The sequence below is a fragment of the Emydura macquarii genome, unplaced genomic scaffold (assembly GCF_026122565.2).
Source record: "Emydura macquarii macquarii isolate MOO-44397 ecotype Brisbane River unplaced genomic scaffold, CSIRO-AGI_Emac_v2 contig_450, whole genome shotgun sequence".
NCBI lineage: Eukaryota > Metazoa > Chordata > Testudines > Chelidae > Emydura > Emydura macquarii.
This window is the reverse complement of record NW_027130587.1, coordinates 3,590,165-3,608,204: the sequence shown is the minus strand read 5'-3', so window position 1 is coordinate 3,608,204 and position 18,040 is coordinate 3,590,165. Positions and strand designations below refer to the sequence as shown.

The window sequence follows — 18,040 nt, the reverse complement described above, 5'->3', positions numbered from 1 at the left end:
CATTCACACTCAAGTCAGAATGTGTATTCAGAAGCAGCTTTCCTACAGCCAACATATTTGGGATTTGAACCCAAAACACCTGCTGGAATAGAGAGAATTCAGATTTTCCTTTCCACTTCACTTTCCTATCCTGCCTTCTCCTATACAGGAGAGACACGCAAAGACCAGCAATATCTAACCCGCGAAGAAAAACAACAGGGATCTCTACCTATGAAGCAGAGCTTAGAACAACAGCACACTACAGGGCCTATTGCTAACAATGCCTTCTTATTCATATGAAAATACAATACACCAGACTGAATCAAGGTCTGTGTAAATAAGTAGCCTATTAAGAGCCTAGGGGGCCATTTAAGTGTTTTGAGACTCAGCGGAGTAGGTTTTAATGCCCAGGGCATGTCTTCTGCAGGCCCTCACTCTGTAATGATGCCCTGTATCCCAGGCTTTCCCATGCAGGAGAGTTCACAGCCTGCCTAATGGCCACGTAAGCTCTGAAGCCAACTTCTTCCCCTCCATCTTCCGATGGCAAAGCAGTTGCTCTCTACAGCCAGGAGAGGCTTCTAAATGCCAACAAACCCATACGTGTGACCTTTTAAAACCAAGGGTGCCTGGAAGAGGTTGTTTCAGATCATTTTGAAATAGAAAAATGGAAGCAAACAATTACAGGGCCCAATTACCATGCACACCCCCACCCTCCTGCTCACCCCTGTCCCTCCCCCAAAGAGAGGTTTCATTTAACTCGAGCAGTGCACCAGGGCTGGAGGGGAGAGGCTGCTTGGAGCACGATGCCTTGCAGATGGAATGCCTCCATTATGGTTACCCCAAGGGAATGCAGGAGCCCCTGGTGAGGCTTTAGAGCCCAGACAGGCAATGATCTAGGCTATCAGGCCCCTGCTCAGTGGCCTACGTGAAACAAATTTGGGATCTTAGCCCATCATTAAAACCTCCACCACAATTAGCACATTTGTGGGCAGCCTGGGACTAAAAGGAATCCTCATTTTTTTGGGTTCAGAACTTTGCTTAGATTCTGCTTTAGCATCCATTAGTTAGGCAGGGTTTGTCACCAGAGACAGCTCGCCCTACTCTTCCACCCAGTGTATGATTTTAACCACAAACCACTTTCCTGGAGGAGAAAATTCTTTGGATTCTTTGGCCTGGTCTACACTGGCCACGGATTTTGGCGGCAGTCGACGGGAAACACGCAAGCTATGTACAGTAATTTGCGTACCTCCCATCGACTTCCTAACGTCTACTTACCCTGGCGTCTCCCCTGCGCTGCACCAACAGGAAATGCCCTCCCCATCATCGCACCACTGCGCTACTTGCTGGGGTGGATTCACAGAATCGATTTTGCGGGTTCCATTGAGCGAGTCTTTACTGTCGCTCAATTGAACCCGCAAAATCGATTCTGCACTGCCGGCGGGGCCGCCAACAGTGTAGACATAGCCTTACAGATCTCTCCCATCCTGCGCCTTGCTTCATAGTAAAGAGAAAACCCCAAGGCAGAAGTGAGGGCTGAGAAAGTATTAACTAGCAGCTGCATTACTGCAAGATACATGATGCAGCGTGCTTTGCAAACTGGGATACTGCAGATCAAAGCCCTCTTCCCTGCATGGGGAGAAACTGGGTGTGCATGCAGACGTCTCTGAATCTGGCCTCTTGGGGCATTAGGCATTGCCAAACTGGCACAACGCCATACTGCCTGCAAGCACAGTGCATGGATAGCATGGCTTACCAGCCCCTTGTCTCACTGGATAGCTTAGCTTACCTGCGTGGCCAGGCTCAGGACCTGCTGAACCAGCTCCTGCGTTTCTGATGGCTTCTTTAAGAACAACTTCACTATAGCAGTCAGCAGGGTGAGCTGCACCTAAGATAAAGCAGGGAAGCAGCAAAGAGATTAAATGAGGTACACAGGCATCCGTGCTGCCTCACAGAGACAACATTAGCTTCAGCATGGGGGTTAGTACATAGCTACTACAATCCCTTGTTGCATATCAGGATTTTGGACACTTATTAACAATTTTATTGCCATGGCTGGCAACCAGCAACTGCTAATAGTAAAAAAGACATGCAAATTTGAGTGTTGCCTTCGCATGAAGCATGTTAGCTTCTGACCCAATGGGCCAAACTGGTTTTAGTAACTCGTCCTTTGTAATTCCATGGCACAAATAATGTATTCATTTCAGGGCAGCAGTGATCCCAGTGTATATTACCCTACTGCTTACACCAGTACAATCTCTTAGCATCACAGCAGCTGGGGCAGTTCTTTTAAGACCTATCGGGCTACTGTACATCAGGTTTTTCTTTGTCCAGAGCAAAATCCCCCTATCTGATGCACTGATCCATATTCTAGGAAGAAGCAAAACAAACCTTTTAAATCATTACCCAGACAGTCAAGAAGGTCATTTTTCCAGTCTCAGACTTAGGGTACCTCAAGCTGATCAAATGTAACATGTAGGGCTGGTTGAAAATTTCCCATCAAAATGGTTTGACAGAAAATTGGGTTTTTGACTAAATGAAGTGTGCCTCAAAAAGTGTCTGCTTTCCACATAAAGTTCTGATTTTTGTCACAAAACCTACATCAAAAAATGAAATTGGCTGATTTGGAGATGCTGCTGTAGTGCCTCATGGGAGTTGTAGTTTGGTTGCCTCATGTCCCCATTCTCCTCTATAGGCTGGGCTCAGTGGCCAGACTACATCTCTCATGGTGCACCACTCCCCCCCCCCCCCCCCAAGAGGGGAAGACAGAGGTACATTAGGGGAGATGCAGTCCAACAAGAGAGACTGGCCTCTGGATGAGAATGGGAGCATGGGACACCCAAACTACACTTCCCATGGGGGCGACAGCAGCAGCATTCCTGAATCAAAGTGTTTTGTTTTTTTAATTTTGGCTGAAAAAAATCTAAGTTTTCTGTGGGGTGGGGAGGGGGAACATTTTCCAAACACTACAGCCTGCCACTAATACACACTGCACGAGATCCTACGGGTGGGGTGGGGAGCACAGTTTTACCTGGGTGCTTTCATCATGGAAGCCCTCCAAAAAGCTCTCCAGCAGCTCATCCGCATTGTCAATTCTCTCCGCGTACTCGCCCACTATCCAGATCATGGCAGCTCTGGCATCTGGCTCATCCAGCGAGTCGAGGTTCTCGCACAACGTGGCAATGATGCTCTCATACCTGGATTTACAGAGCACAGTCTCGTTATCAAGGTCAAATCAAAGCATTGTATAACTCTGACCTAACTCACGCCAAGCTGTTAGTGACAAAGACCCTGAGCTGAGGCAAAATGACTTACATTTTATGAGCCATAAGACACATAACAAGGAGATTAATTACCTGAAGAAAGTATCCTCATACCCTCCCTTTCCAAAGGAGATAGTGTCAAAGTAGCCAGATTTTAAGGGCTCCACAGGAGCTTTGTAATTTTTTTCTTCTTTTTGCAGCAAGACTGTGCAAGAGAGAAACTCCAGACACAGAGCTGTCTTCATTTTTCACTTAAAAAGGGATCTTTGATTCAACAGTTCAAATCAGCTGAATCACTTCCCTCAAGTCTGTATCAGATGCTGCATTTTCCCTGGCAGCTCTCCTGGCTGGAAATTCTAACCTGTGTATTATGCACCCCTTTCCCCAATGTGTTAGCTGTGAAATAGCCACCGGCATGTGATCCTAGGTTTAATGTTCTGTAAGTGCTTTCCCACACTCTTCTGATTATCCCAATGCTATGGAGGGCATTTATTCTGCCACTGACAACTGGATTTGCCATAGAAGCCTGAAGAGGTTAAATCATGAGTACCAACTGATCCTGGCGACTCCGTTGAAAGACACTGATACATTATGCCTTAGCTAAATGGACAAGAGGCCCTCGCGCAAAAGAACTAGAAGGGAGTGCTAGCTGCGATAATGTTAAGCGATAGGAAAGCCCATAAGCATTTCATTCAGTACCTCTGCCGGGAATCTCTTCAAGTGAAATGTGTTCTGGAATTTATGAGCTTCCTACCAGTGCCAGTCATCCTGCCCATACACCAATACTGAAATCAGACAGCAATTTGTTTACAATCCAACATTAGGGTCCCTTCGTACCAGGGTCAGAATGGGTGCCACTTTTCAGAGACACGGCCACCATATGCACTAAAATCAGAGACGTTATACTAACAATCTGAGCTGTTAGTTATGCTGCACCCAAGCAAAACATAGGTTGTTTTCCTTTAAGACATTAGGCCTGCAGAACTTGCACATACTTGTTGGGATACTTGCGGAAGATGTCCCTGATGACAACAATGGCTTCTTGGACAACGTAGTTGACCTTGGTTTGGATGAGGTCCAGCAGCGTGCTTACACAGCGCTCTGCGGATTGCTGAGGAGAGGAGAAAAGTGGTACAGTCATAATACAGCTGCAGTTCCAGACAAGGCAAAGAAACCATACAGGCTGTGGTACACTTCTGCCCAACACACTGTACGTAACTGGAGTGCAATGCACTTAGAAGTACGGGCAAGAAAATGGAGACGTACTTAGCTAGTCCCAGAATAGATATAAAGGCTGGCCACTAGTTCAGAGCACGTGTACAGACTTCAGGAGCACGTTCCATATGTTGATCCGTGCCTGTGTATTACCAGGGAATTCAGAGCTTTGCTGAACAGAAATATTGATTCTTTCACCCACGCTCTTGCCAAAGGACAAAAGTTATGGCTGAAAGGATTCTGAACTAGCGGGGAGTTGGGTCTGCATACATGCAGAAGTTATATTAATAGACCCTATCCACAGAGATACTGATGCCCTCCGCTTGCTGGGTAACACATAGAACAGGCCACTGCAGGAATTGCTTATCACTGTTCAGACAAGAGTGTGGTACTTGGATAGGGGCTGTTGGAAGGGGTGGGTGTGCACGTGTTGGCAAAGAGAAGGGTTTAAAAGGCAGGAGTAAAAAGCTATCGCGATGGCTGGGTTAGCAGCACAAAGCAAGCACTGCAAGGACCGTGACAGACCCAGTGCTGGAATGAGTTTGCTGGAACTACATGAAGATTAACTTTTGCCAGTGCAGGAATGTGCTCCGTGCCGTACAGAAACCCTGGAAGCTAGGGCTGCGTTCATTACGAGAGAGGAGATAGAGACACAACAAAGCAGAATGCCACAAAAGACCGAAGTGGCTCAGACACCAGAGGGCCTGAAATGAAGGTAGTTAACTGGGCACTAGTGGAGTGCACGTGACGCCTCATTACACAGCAGGTGATTAATGTGAGGAACAGATTGCTCAGAGCAGTACATAAGCTGCCCCCATAAACATACTCATAAAGCATTCAGGATAGGGTACAAACAGAACTCACATAGGTGGATTTGAGATCTGAGTGAGCTACACGGTGTCAGAGCATTGGGGGAGGAAGGAAGAGGACCAAAGGGGGATTAAATCAGGAAAACTGGAAGCTCGGTTTGAGAATGGGCATAAATCTCCAAGGCAAACCTCAGCCTGACTTCAGAGCCCTGACTTGAGCAGAGAATGAGCCTTGCTCATGCAACCAGCGACCTCCCTGTGATAAATCCAATAACACCTTTTATGGGGGCGAGGGCTTTGCAGTGAAACAGGTAATGACAACATTAGCAACATGAAGATGGGGTGGGAAATGGGGCAGCCCTTTCACAGAATGCTCATTCCATCTCCGCATGCCTGCACTGAAAGCAGAAGACTCTACCTAGAAATTCCCAACGAGACGCATGCTGAATACAACCCTCCACTGCTCACCACACTAGGTCTCCGCCTCACTTTTGCTCGATATGTACCACACTATTAAGATGGCAGGGAAGAAACAATCTGAATCCTCGTCACTTAAAGGTGTCTGCCTTGATTACAGGCTGCTCCGATCACTCCTCTCGCTTGACAAAACATCATTTGAGGCCTGTCAACCAGAAGAGCCTCCCTGCAAGCAGCTTACAAATCTCATCTCTGTGGGATGTCTGCTCAGCACAAGGCAATGCTGGGGATCTCAGGCTAGATACCATCTCCCCCAGCTAAGTAGCTGTGCAGGGTTGGGCTATTCCTCCTCCCAATTGCTGAGGGATGTGGGGCAGTTCCAAAGCTTCACTCTCTGCTCCACACGCCAGGAACAAAGACGTCTCCTTGTATTTTTTATTATACGATCTTAAAGAGACATGGGTCAGATGTGGGGAAGTTCCAGGGCCTGTGTTACACAGGTCAGACTAGATAATCAGAATGGTTCCCTCAGGCCTTGAAATCTATGAAGTTTGCCCTAAAGTATCATCTTTTAAAAAAATATTCTACAAACCAAAACAGAAATATTGAGATACAAGAGCCGCACAGTGAAACTGACAACTTTCACTGCCCTAGCACTAAGAAATGCAAGCAGTTCACAGGAAAAGTAAGTTAATGTTCATAATTCTTTCCCTTTAAACACTGAAGTATGATCTGTTACACAGAGGACAACATTCATTATTTAAATACGTACAATTGATTATTAGCCAGGCCTCCCTTTGAAAGGGAGCTGGCCTGCCACATCAGAATTTGTTCAATGCAGCAGCCCTAATGTCCCCATGGCAAGATGCATCTCCCCTCGTGTGGATAGTCCGCTGTTTTAAGAAGAGCATTTCAGAGGTTCCTGGAGGTCGACACCTCTCAACAAAAATGTGTATCATTTATTAAACTGGCCAGTTATAGGAGCCAGCACTAAAGCAGGAATGGTTTTCACCCAGGGGGAATACAAGGGAGTAAAAAAATGACCATGTTGTCCTACAGAAACCAAATGAAACCCAGTATGATTCCACAGAGACCTACAAACTGTACAGTAAGGGTACTAATCCTGCAGGGTGTGTTAAAATGCTTCTGGATCCTTGGATTGGACCAAAGCTCACTAATAACGTGACTCCCTTCCCCCCTCGATCCACAGTGCTTGTTACATTAGCTGCTGCTCTGCTTCTTTCACGCAGTCTCTTCTTAGCCCCCTTTCTAGTTTACCACTAGCGAAGCCTTTGGAGCCATTTTGCGCTTTCATTTGTCCTCCTCCAATCACAGCTGCAGACAGCGTGCTTCCCTTTTGCCCTGCAGCTGAGACGCAAGCCTCCATCCCCGCGCCAGATAACATGCCTGCTCTCAGCCTCGAGTCACAGTAGATACAAATTTATTCACACGCCAACTCTTCTATAAGAGACACAATTAGATGAAAGGCAGGATTCTTGAAGGCGGCGATGTGGTTCCTTATGAACGCTCATTCATCATGAGCTCCCGCTGGCTGTGCCCCGTGTCAAAGGCAGATTTCTAAGCCATCAGGAACTTGAGCACTTTGATGGCTTAGAGAGTGTAGAGACTTTCCATTAGTCACCAGAGACAGTGAAAACAGCCTCTAGTAAACTCGGATGCACGGAGAACAGGTACTGATTAACCCAGAGATGAAAGCGTCATATTACACCGTAGTGGGCTGCTTTGTACTTGCTACCTTTTAAATTTAGTTCTTGTCAGAAGTAAATAGAACTATTCTGTAAAAGCAAAGTCTTCAAAGAAAGGTTGCTAAAAATGAGGTTTAACTCAGCCTATTAGGATACAGAAGGGTATGGTTATACGGTAATGGATGGCCATTGCAATGTAGCTGGGATGTCATTAGCCTTTATGGACATTGGACACTACATCTGATGGGAGAAAGACAACTCCTACAGCATCCAGATACCTTGGGAATATGCCTACGTCCATGATGTATCGAGGAGGGACATGTGGCCCAGCTTCTAACCCGAAGGGATTCGAAAGGGTTCCAAAGTGCCTAGAGTGGACTAAAATCAGGGATTTGGATGAGAAGTCTAGCCCCTAAATAATACCACCTCTAATTTGTCCAAACTGCCTCAGCTCTTTCAATCTCAGATCCTCTTCTTCTCTCACTGTTTCTACTCTTCACATAGCCCGTTCCCCTCTACTTAGAATCACAGAGTTGGAAGGGACCTCAGGAGATCATCTATTCCAACACCCTGCTCAAAGCAGGGCTAACCTCAGCTAAATAAATAAATACTTGGCCACAGGGAACACACACTGGCATCCAGTGACACTGCAGTCAGGAAATGCAGACAGACCAGTGTGGATCACTGCCTCTGGGGAGCTTTGAGAGATGGAGGAGGAAACTATTGCAGTGACAAATATTTTTCTATCAGCACTGATTTGAATCAGAAGAACCAGGGAATAGCAAGTAGGTGGGAATAAGAGGGCTAATCAAAGGCCATATATCCTGGAGAAGAATGAAGCAGTCTGAGACCTTGTCTACATGCAAACTTGCACTGGTTAGTCAAAGTGGCGCAAACCTGCGTAGATGCTCTTGTTTAAATTTAAAATCAGCCTTGTTGAGGAAGTAAGACTGCCCACACAGCTTTTTCCACTGGTTTATCTAAATCAGTTTAACAACAAGGCTAACATTACACTATAAGTCTTCACTCTTCACAGTGATAGCTGTCTAGCACCTTTCAGAACAACTCCATTTGCTTTAAAATTTAAATCAATATATCACCTTAATATTGTCATTTGTAGGTGGCTGATGAACTGACAAGGGATCTTTTAAACTGTTATTCTGGATAACTGCAAATGTTCATGGAAAGCTATTCACCTAAAGAGTCAGACAAGGACATCTGAATAAAGCTTCACATTTTACAGATCTTTAAAACCAGACAATCTGATAGAGCCATTTTGATTGTGTGTGTTCCATTTTGCAATTGACTTCAACTCTGAATGCTGAAAAAATAAAAACAATCCCCGATACTTTTTGTAGGTCTTATTCAAAGAGAACTGGGGGCACAAGCCACTCCTTCATAACACCGGGTCCTCAGCGTTCTTTATGGAACAAATAGGATCCCTCCTTCTTCAGAGATCCTGCTCACAGTGACTAGGGCAGATTCTTAGCTGGTGTAAATTAGCTGAAGCCAAGAGAGCTATGATAACTGACATCAGATAAGGATCTGAGAGAAAGAGGACAATCTTGTGGTGAAGTCAGTGAATTGGGACTCAAGAGATCAGAGTTCCAATCCACACTCTGCCACACACACACACAACATATCACCTTGGGCAAGTGACTCAATCCCTAAAATAGGGATAAAGAAACCCTTCCTATGACACAAGGCTGAAGAGAAATCCATTCATATTTCTCAAGCGCTCAGGCATCGTGGTGATGAGTGCCACGGCAAAGCCTATAAACGAATGTCGGGGACTTGCCTCAACCTTGATAGCACATCGTCCAATTGCTCGCACAGCCTTGCGCACAAAGTCGACATCCACCTCGGTAGCGTACTCCTTGAGTTCCGCCAGGACCTGTTGGGAAAAGCATCACACAGAACATGAGTCATTTGGGTCACGTAGTCTGGATAACATTTCCATTGGCCCCTCCTCCTTTTCTACCTACTCATGCTGCTTAGTTACTTGAAAATTAAATGATCCCCAGAGCACAGAGAGCTTTAAACGTTCTGGGCTCAAAGTATTTATTTCGGTTAATGTAAAATGTACCTATCCATAGATCTAGGCACACGTACAAAGTTAATGCCATCCTTAAACACCAAAACCACTGCTACAGCCAACAATATCTGGAGAAGGACCAGCCTGGAGGAGACAGTTAGTCCAGCAAGTGCCAATGGGTAGAAGAGGAAAGAAAGTTAAGGTTATTCTCAAATTGCCCATATCAAATCCTTGGCAGCACAACCAGTGCTTTTGGACTTTGGAGTCACTGCTTCTGCAGTGTCTATAAGGAGGTGCAGGAAGGAAGGGAGGGAAGTAGTAGGGTCCTGGATTATCCCCCAGTACACAGAGCACCCACTCTCTTCTCCAGTGCTGCCCATCCCTTTATCACTTAGCTCTTATGTGTACAGGATCAAGTGCTCTGGGGGACACCAGCACTCCTGTATGGAGATTCTATCACAGCCTGCTATGCAGATGAGATTGTTTCTTGAGACACACGAAAAGTTGCACCCAAAATAAAGTAAACTTTACCCCAGGCCTTGATTGCTATTTAATAAATGGAAACCCTGCAAGAGTTCCCTCCAGGAATTGCTAGGCTCTTATATGACTCTGAAGGATCATTTGGTTTAGAAACAGTTCTGCCAAAATCAAACCTTCCGGTTATTTCGTTTATTAACCTTAGGGACATATAAAGCTTTTTGTTTCAAAGCTCATCCACTTCTCAGTCTCAAATCATTTTCCATGTGTGACATCAGGGACCTGCTATGAATTTTATTGTGATGTCACAAACATGTTGAGGGTTGCAAGTGAGAAACAAACAGCATGAAAAGGGAGACTTGTTTGAAGAACCTGGGCTTGCTGCTCTGCCTGCGTAAATGGGCAGTGAAGTGGGTGAACTACAAGTGAATAAACTGGGGCTAGCATGGTGGAATTTCAGATCCTGGGATGACAGGACAGAAGCAGCACAGAATGGGAGGATGAATACAGAGTCGTCAGGCAGTCACAAATTCTAATCTGGACCCTGCTGCCACTGATTCATATGGCTAGTTACTTCAGCTCTGTTTGTTCCTGCAACTCCAATCTGTAAAATGTATTCACTACCTAACATGCATGCTGCAAGGTTTGTACTGTGCTATTAACGTGTAAAATACTAAGGAAGTTCCAACTCCCCCGTTAAGTAACTGCAGACAATACACTGTCCCAGAAATAACACTGATTTGCTGCTATTTATTGTACAGTCGTTCAGAGAACACTTTTAGGAGATATCAATTTGTGCATAAATCCTCCCTCACTGATGGATGGTATGTACCATTTCCAGAATGCATTCAGGGAGATGGAGTTGGAGGGACTGACCTGGGCAATGTTTGCCTGGGAGGCCAGGCGGATCATGATGTCCAGCTTCTCCAGTTTGACGTAGATGGGGTCATTATACTTCACAAAGAACACCTTGATTTCTTGTTTCAGGATTTCAGGCCTGGGGAACACACACAACGGAATCACCCACACTTGAAACTCAATGGCTTTACAAAGATGGTCTGATCTGTAGATGAACCTTAGCTTTTGCTGGGAATACAGTAGTATCAGCTTCTATCAGTGATTTATATACAAATATATTAGAACTGCATTTTTAATTAAAGTGTATCTTTTTCCTTCAGTCTTCTGATCTTTTACACTGCTGAGTTCAAGCCACTTTCTCTCTGCCTACACCTCCACTGGCCCTCCACCTATGCAAAGCAGGCTCCCAACACATCGTGCCAACACAACCAGATTCTCTCCTTCAATTCTCCTTCACTGGCAAGACACCTGTATCAACATATTGCCACTTTCCCCAAGTACACAAACTCCTGTCCCACACCCATCCCACCTTCTCCAGATCACCAAGAGATCACAGTAATTGAACTTGCTGATGCAACTCAAGCGTGGTGGAAGAGACAACCCATGGCACATCAGAATATGGCCATTGTGCTTCCTCTGCAGCTAGGGCAGTGATTGTGTGCTACAAAGGGAGGGGGTTAAGGGACCAGCCAAGGGAACAGCCCCTGACTCAAGAGAACCAAATGTTGATCACCTTCTCTCGGTTCAGATTCTTTGCTTGACAGAGTGGACGGAAGGATCTTCTTGTGTCTCTATAGCAGGGAGAGGAGAGCAAGCGAATGTATGTCCCAAATTGCCTTCCCCAAGAAATCCTACTGGCTGAAGAAACAACAGCCGATCAGCTGTAAAAACAGTCAATGACTCCAGCCAACAACTGTGTGTTCAAGGATACAGGAAACAGGACTAGTCATCCAGCTCCTCAGAACCAGAATCAGAGTTGGGTCCTCAAAATTAGCACACCTGGACACACAAATAACTCAGCCAGAACCCCTTTCCCCACACCCAGTGAGAGCAGCACTCTGGCCTGTACCTTTTCTGCACAATTAAGTTGATGTTCCTCAGGGCAACGTACTGAACTTCAGGCTCTCCGGACAGCAGCGTGACGAGCGGAGGAGCAAGTTTCTTCAGCAGCATGTTGTAATAGTCAGAGTCCTTGGGTAAGAGCTCCAGGAACTTCATCAATACTTTCACTGCTGAAAGCACCACGGCCGAGTTGGCATGAGACAGTCGGGGAGTCACCCGCTCACAGATGCTAGAGACCAAAAAAAAAAAAAAAAAAGACAAATGGATTTTCAGATTATTTCTGAATTTTCTCATCAGACCTCAGATGAATGTGGGTCCTAGCAGAAAAACAAGAGGACCCAGGACCCCATGTAGCCCCTTACAATAAAATCAGCAACACCAAGCTCCATATAAGGCAGTAGCTGCATTCATAGCCCATCCAGTTCCACACCCTTCCTTTTAGAGAATTAAAATATGAAGAGTGAGCAGGGCACATTCAGAGCTGTTCAACAGGCATCCCCAAACAAGTGAAGCTAGGACAACACAGGCTGGGAGCTTGGAGATCTCTGCAGGTTCCTCGAGCTGCTTAAGAACCTGATTCTTTCTGACACAAGACAAAGAAATCTTAGAACATCAAGGCTGAGGGGGAAATTCAGTAAAACAACCTACAGATATCTTTTTAAAAAGGGGATTATCTGTTCTGCTTCAAAAATACAGGCACTGAAGAAACTCAGCAAATTAAAAGAGCCTTGCATAGGATCTTAAATACATTGGGCGTGTGCCCTTTTAAACTTTTTTATGAAGGATACAGAAAGCCAGAAGGCTATTTTTTTTTTAAACAGTGCTTTTTTCTGCTTGTTCCCCCCACCCCCAATATGCGGGATGTAGACACTGGTCTCTCCTGGCTTTGGTGGAGGACCAGGGAAGGTCTAAAAGACGTTTGTTAGGACCTCTTATCTTAACCGAAGAACGATGGGGATGAATCAAGCTCTTCAATGTCAGTCACTGATGTTAAAGAGGTATTAACAAAACCAGTAAGTTTTAAACTGTGACAGAAAAGCCTACCCCATTTCATTCCTCAACTTTATCTCCTGTCCTGTGATGCCATAATTTAGACTAGTTTTCTTAGCACCACAGAATCTTCCCACCTAGACAGAACCTGAAATAACGTGAAAAAACAAGCTGTTTAATACAAACAAAAATCTTCCAGGCCCTTCTTTAATTTTTTTTTCTATTTCTCCTTTAAGAGGTGTAGTGCTACCAGCTTCAGTGTTGTGCTAAGTGCATCTGCCAATTGCCATAAGAGCATTGGTCTTGACTGATCCATTGCTGAGCCGGTGGATTATTTTGAAGAGTCTAGCCCTTTCAGGAAAACATGGAGAGCAAGACACTAATGATGTTCTGATGAGAGAGGCAGGGGTCTGTGGAGCTTGGTAGCAGTTCCCAGTGGATTCTCGACAGCCAAGACTTGTGTGAAATACCTGGAATACCAAACCCTCGCGGCTTTTAAAGCGCTTTATTTAAGCATATTTCTGCTATTTGAGGCCTGTATCACATCCTTAGCTACCCAGGAAGACGGTGAGCCAGTGCATGTACCTCTGAGCCTCACGGTCATCCTTGGGGTTGTAGTTAGACAGACAATCCAGAATGAATATCTGGCCCCATTCAGTGCATTCGTTCAGAGCTGTCAGCAGCTTGTTAATGTTCTGAGGGTTTAGATCCAGCAAGTTACTGTTGGGATGAGACTCACTGATCTCAGACAAGGCAGCCACCGCGTTAGCAACCACCTAGGAGAGGAAGAGAAAGGGAGAAGCATTCATCATTTGTGCATCACCGAGGATTTGGGGGATTAACTTGGTTTAGCACGTTACGCAGCCGGGATGTGTTTGAGACTTTGTCTCGAAATCACGACCCACGATGAGTTGCGATCACCAAACCCTTCCAAGACTCGTGTGAATCTGATAGTCCAGTGGCGGCTCACGGGAGACTCAAAGTTTCAATGTGATCTTGCAATTTGCTCTTCACGGGCTGCCCAAATTTAGAATCTCTCCTAAAACACTCTGGGTATCTTAGGGAGGAAAAAGGGGAGGGAAAAAAATGCCCTGCTGTTAGAAGACCACTGCTGATAAAGCAGGGGATCACGAAGAAGCCACAGCAGAGCAGATGGTGCAGAATGTGTAATGTTCACCAGGGATCCTACTTTTATGTGATAAAGACCCCCAAAATTCTCCGATAAAAAAACCCAAAACTCTGCATTTTTCCACGATTCAAATGAAATGCTGATTTTAGTTTCCCTAGCCACAATACATATAGGGATCAGTTGAACACAATGTTTTATTGATCTACAGTAGAACCTCATTTATCTGAGCTTCCATTAGCCGGCTCTCTGTGTTAATCAAACCACCAGCCATCTGGGGCTGACAGCGGCTGGGGCTCAGGCAATCAACCCCAGGCGACTGGTGGTTTGGTTAATATGGAGAGCCGGATAATGGACGCTCGAATACACGGGGTTCTACCGCATGTTTTTATTTTTTCACAAAATGTAAAAACTAAAGATTATCTGTAAAAATGCAAATTCCGTGTTTTTTCTGTGGCAAATGGATTTCTAGGATCCCTCATGTTCACTAAGGAAAACAGATCTGAGGATATTTAAAAAGACAGTGAGGTAGAGAGAGGCTAAAGGCGTGGCCAATCAGTGTTGTCCAAAGGAACGTGGCCTTTCCTACAAGCACTGCCTTTTCCAATACCATTTCTTGGCACAAAGACAAGAAAGGCGGCAGCGCACAGCACAGCAGTGGTGAGGGTCAGGTGGGCAAAATACCCCCGCTAGCTACAGGATTGAAATATCCAGTCAGAGTGACTGGATCTTTATGGACAGGACCTTCACTATGTTAAGCCTATCTCACTTCTAATGAGGAGAGACTGTTAACTCTGTTCTTTGTTGATCAGCGTCCTCGACGTGACAAAACCACCAATTTCCCTAGGAGCTCTGGAAGTGATATACATGAAATCTATTTTGCCCTCTAGCCAGCTCCCTAAGCCCCAGTCTTGAGATGTCTGGATGGCACTAGAATGTCTAAAGAACTTTCTTCCTATGTGAAAAGCACTTACTAAGAAATGCAAAATCTCCCTCTCTTGTTCCGTGAGGATCTGCCAAGAAGCCCAGTTTGAAAGGAGGCGATGCAGATTTTGAAACAGGTGATTCTCCCAACTGGTTGTTTAACGTACAAGAACCATCTCTGATTGCAAGTCCCGCCCACTGCAATGATTTGTCTACCAAGTGCTGTACGGGATCCAGTTATTGCAAATATTGCAAGAGATTAATTGTAGTAGTAGTCAAAGCACACACCGAGACTTCTAGTTTGCTGTAACAGTGTTCACTTGGGATATGTTTCTGCGTAACGATTCACAGCCCAGTTTGCCATGTAGTGATGTCCCACCTATGCAAGTTCCATGCTCAAACCACAAGACCTTTGCTCTCACATGAAATCTGGGAGTTCGGGAGCTGTATATCCTAACCTGATGTCATATGAAGATTCGTAATACAGAACAGCTACCTAACAGATCAACAAAAAAAGGCTTCTGACACTGTAAATGCACATTGGGTGCCGTGGAGCTATCAGTCTGAGTTCAACATATAAAACTGTGTAAAATGAAGATGATGCTGACCTTCCCCATCAAGTGCTTTGAGATCTACTCATGAAAAGTGCCATATAAGAGCAAGGAATTATTATTTTCATGAGAGATATATAAAGTGTCCCACAGGTTCTAGTACTAATTTCTTTGATCTTAGGTTACATAACCACCGCTATAAAACTCTGCTGCTCCTCTGGATGGTTTCTTTAGGTTTCCCTTACGCTGCTCTGCAAAGGACATGAATAGTGCAAATATTTTACAATACTGCAAAAGTTTTACAAAGCACCAGTCACAAGTTGCTGCAGAACCAATGTTCCAAAATTAAGGCATGCGGGCGTGCACACACGTCAGCTGTTTTGTATGTCAACTCTAGACACCATAATGCCGGAAGCTTTAAAAAAAATCCTAGAGATTGATTTCGTTAGCTGAGCGATTCTTCCATCACTACCAAGAGAGGCACCTCCATGCTGACTGCCAGCTGCCAATGTCGCTCTGATCTAATGAACAGCTTCCTCGGACCCCCTGCTCAATTGTTAAATTTATTTACACACCCCAAACTACGCACCCCCCACTGGTATAAAGTAAGGATGCTGCTCCGGTTTTCACCAGCCCTCTTGCTGGACCAACCCTTCCATCATAAATCACATGGCACAACAAGGACTAATGCTGGGCCTGGCCAGTTTTGTAACCCCCACTCTCCCGAGTGCCATGAAGGCTTCAATCTCTGCTTTACTAATTCCAGACAAAACCCCCGGTGTGAATCACCAACGGTCACCAACTGGCTGATTTTGCTTGCAGCTTGGCTTTTTGGGAATGTCACATTTAAACACCATTCAAAGGCAGTTACAGCCAACGTGGTTTATAACACAATTTGACTGAACAGGGATAATTTTGCATGTAGGATTCCCACAGAGAGTTGGGCATGCAACTGAAGTTTCAATGGGATTTGGATCACCTCGGCTCCTTCAAAACTCCCATGCTGGAGACTATTAAAATGGATTTAACACCATAAACATACATAGTGCATCACAGATCTAGTGAGAGAGATTCTAGCCTGTTAGATTAGCTAGAGAGACCAGGCCCTGGAGAAACCTGCATTAGCAGCTATGCTGTGTTTGTAAATGATCGCTTCTGGCAGCTCAGACCATGGGCTCAGTGCAAATGGCAGAGTAAAATGTATTAACCAGGGAGCAGGGGGTGGCTGAGTGGTAAGACAGTGAGTCTTTCTCTACTAAACTCCATGGAAAGGGGTGGAGATGGAGGTAAAGCAAGAGGGTAGGATCCTCAACAGGATGAGCCATCAGATTACTTTGTTATCTAAGGCTAATTGGAAATTATTAAACCAAGTGTGTAATGCAGCTAATGAAGTGTTATGTTCTGCTGCGTAAAACAGGAATCTTCCACTTACTGGCCCATTAAAAGGAGGAAAAAAACTGAGAAAAGCAGGTGAACAGATTAAGCAACTCCGGACAGCAAAGCAACCAATGCTCATCAAGGAGGCAGTCCTTATAGCTCCCTCTATCCCGGATGTACAGCCTCTCCCCACGAAGGTTAGGGGGGCACCTGGTACGTCACAGGATGGAGAGAGCTGCTGGCATCTTAATGTTGCACATGGGGCATAGACAGTATGTTTGTTTCATTACAGAGACCCCCCAGCTGGGAGGTTACGGGCATTTGCATGGATACATATTTGAAAGATCATTTCTACAGCCACAGACGATGGATGCAATCTGACTTTTCAGTTGGGAGATGGGTGAAGCAGGCGTTAAGTATCAGAGCAATATCCTTGCAGCATAAGATCCACACTATCCTAGAGTGGCATTAGCACCAACGCACCATACTGACAGCAGCTTCAGGATCTTCTGCTCATACTCAGTCATAACCCTTTCTTCAATAACAACCCACCTTAACATTGCGATTTGCCTGCTGTGCAACAGTTTAAGAAACGTTCAAGTTAAATGGTGCAAATGGCCAAACCAGATAGCTCAGATTAGGGCCCTATGGCCCTTCACCCAGTTTATGTATGTGACAGGCACATATGATCTCTATCTAAATGCCAAGTACTGTCCCTGCTTGGTGACTGGAACAGGCACTGTCTCTGGTCTAAGCACAGGAGTGAAAACTGGTAGCTCCCCAGTTCCAACCTTAAAAATGACATCGACTCCCTCTGCAGCTTCGGGGAAGTCCTCATCCTGCACTTCCATTTCCCCTTCAGAGGTATGGCACTTTAACATCTGAAGTGCTTGGCGGTTAAATGCTATAAAAGTGAACAGTATTTAATCCAGTTCTGAAAATTGCTTTCCACTTTTTTAAACCATTAACAATCCTCTAATTTGGTTTCTGTGGCAGTGGGACGGGCTTTGGGGTGGAGAAGGTGGGGGAGAGAAGGAAGAAGTGTTAGATTTCAGCAGGCATGCTGGAGCACACACTTATTTTTAAAAGTGTTTCCCATTCCCTCCAGGCAGCGCTAGCACGCTGCTTTCTGCCAGACTAAAATATCGTGTTCTTTCTCATCTCGCTTTCGGGAATTAGGCGGCTTTGGCAGCCTGAGGAGAAGCAAGATTCACTCTATAGCTTTAAACTCGGATTGATGAAAAGCTCTTTGTA

At 45.3% G+C, this 18,040-nt stretch overlaps 1 protein-coding gene across 3 annotated transcripts in view; it reads right to left on the bottom strand.

Annotated features, from left to right (window-relative positions):
• AP2B1 (adaptor related protein complex 2 subunit beta 1) overlaps positions 1–18,040 on the bottom strand; it is a 103,155-nt gene that overhangs the window by 57,544 nt on the left and 27,571 nt on the right. For all 3 annotated transcript variants that reach the window (XM_067537788.1, XM_067537787.1, XM_067537789.1), the window contains exons 6-12: positions 13,394–13,584; positions 11,826–12,047; positions 10,775–10,895; positions 9,185–9,280; positions 4,235–4,350; positions 3,008–3,173; positions 1,766–1,864 (exon numbers count right to left, since the gene is read on the bottom strand). In XM_067537788.1, coding sequence (XP_067393889.1) covers positions 1,766–1,864; positions 3,008–3,173; positions 4,235–4,350; positions 9,185–9,280; positions 10,775–10,895; positions 11,826–12,047; positions 13,394–13,584 — 1,011 coding nt within the window. The remainder of the gene's footprint in view (positions 1–1,765; positions 1,865–3,007; positions 3,174–4,234; positions 4,351–9,184; positions 9,281–10,774; positions 10,896–11,825; positions 12,048–13,393; positions 13,585–18,040) is intronic.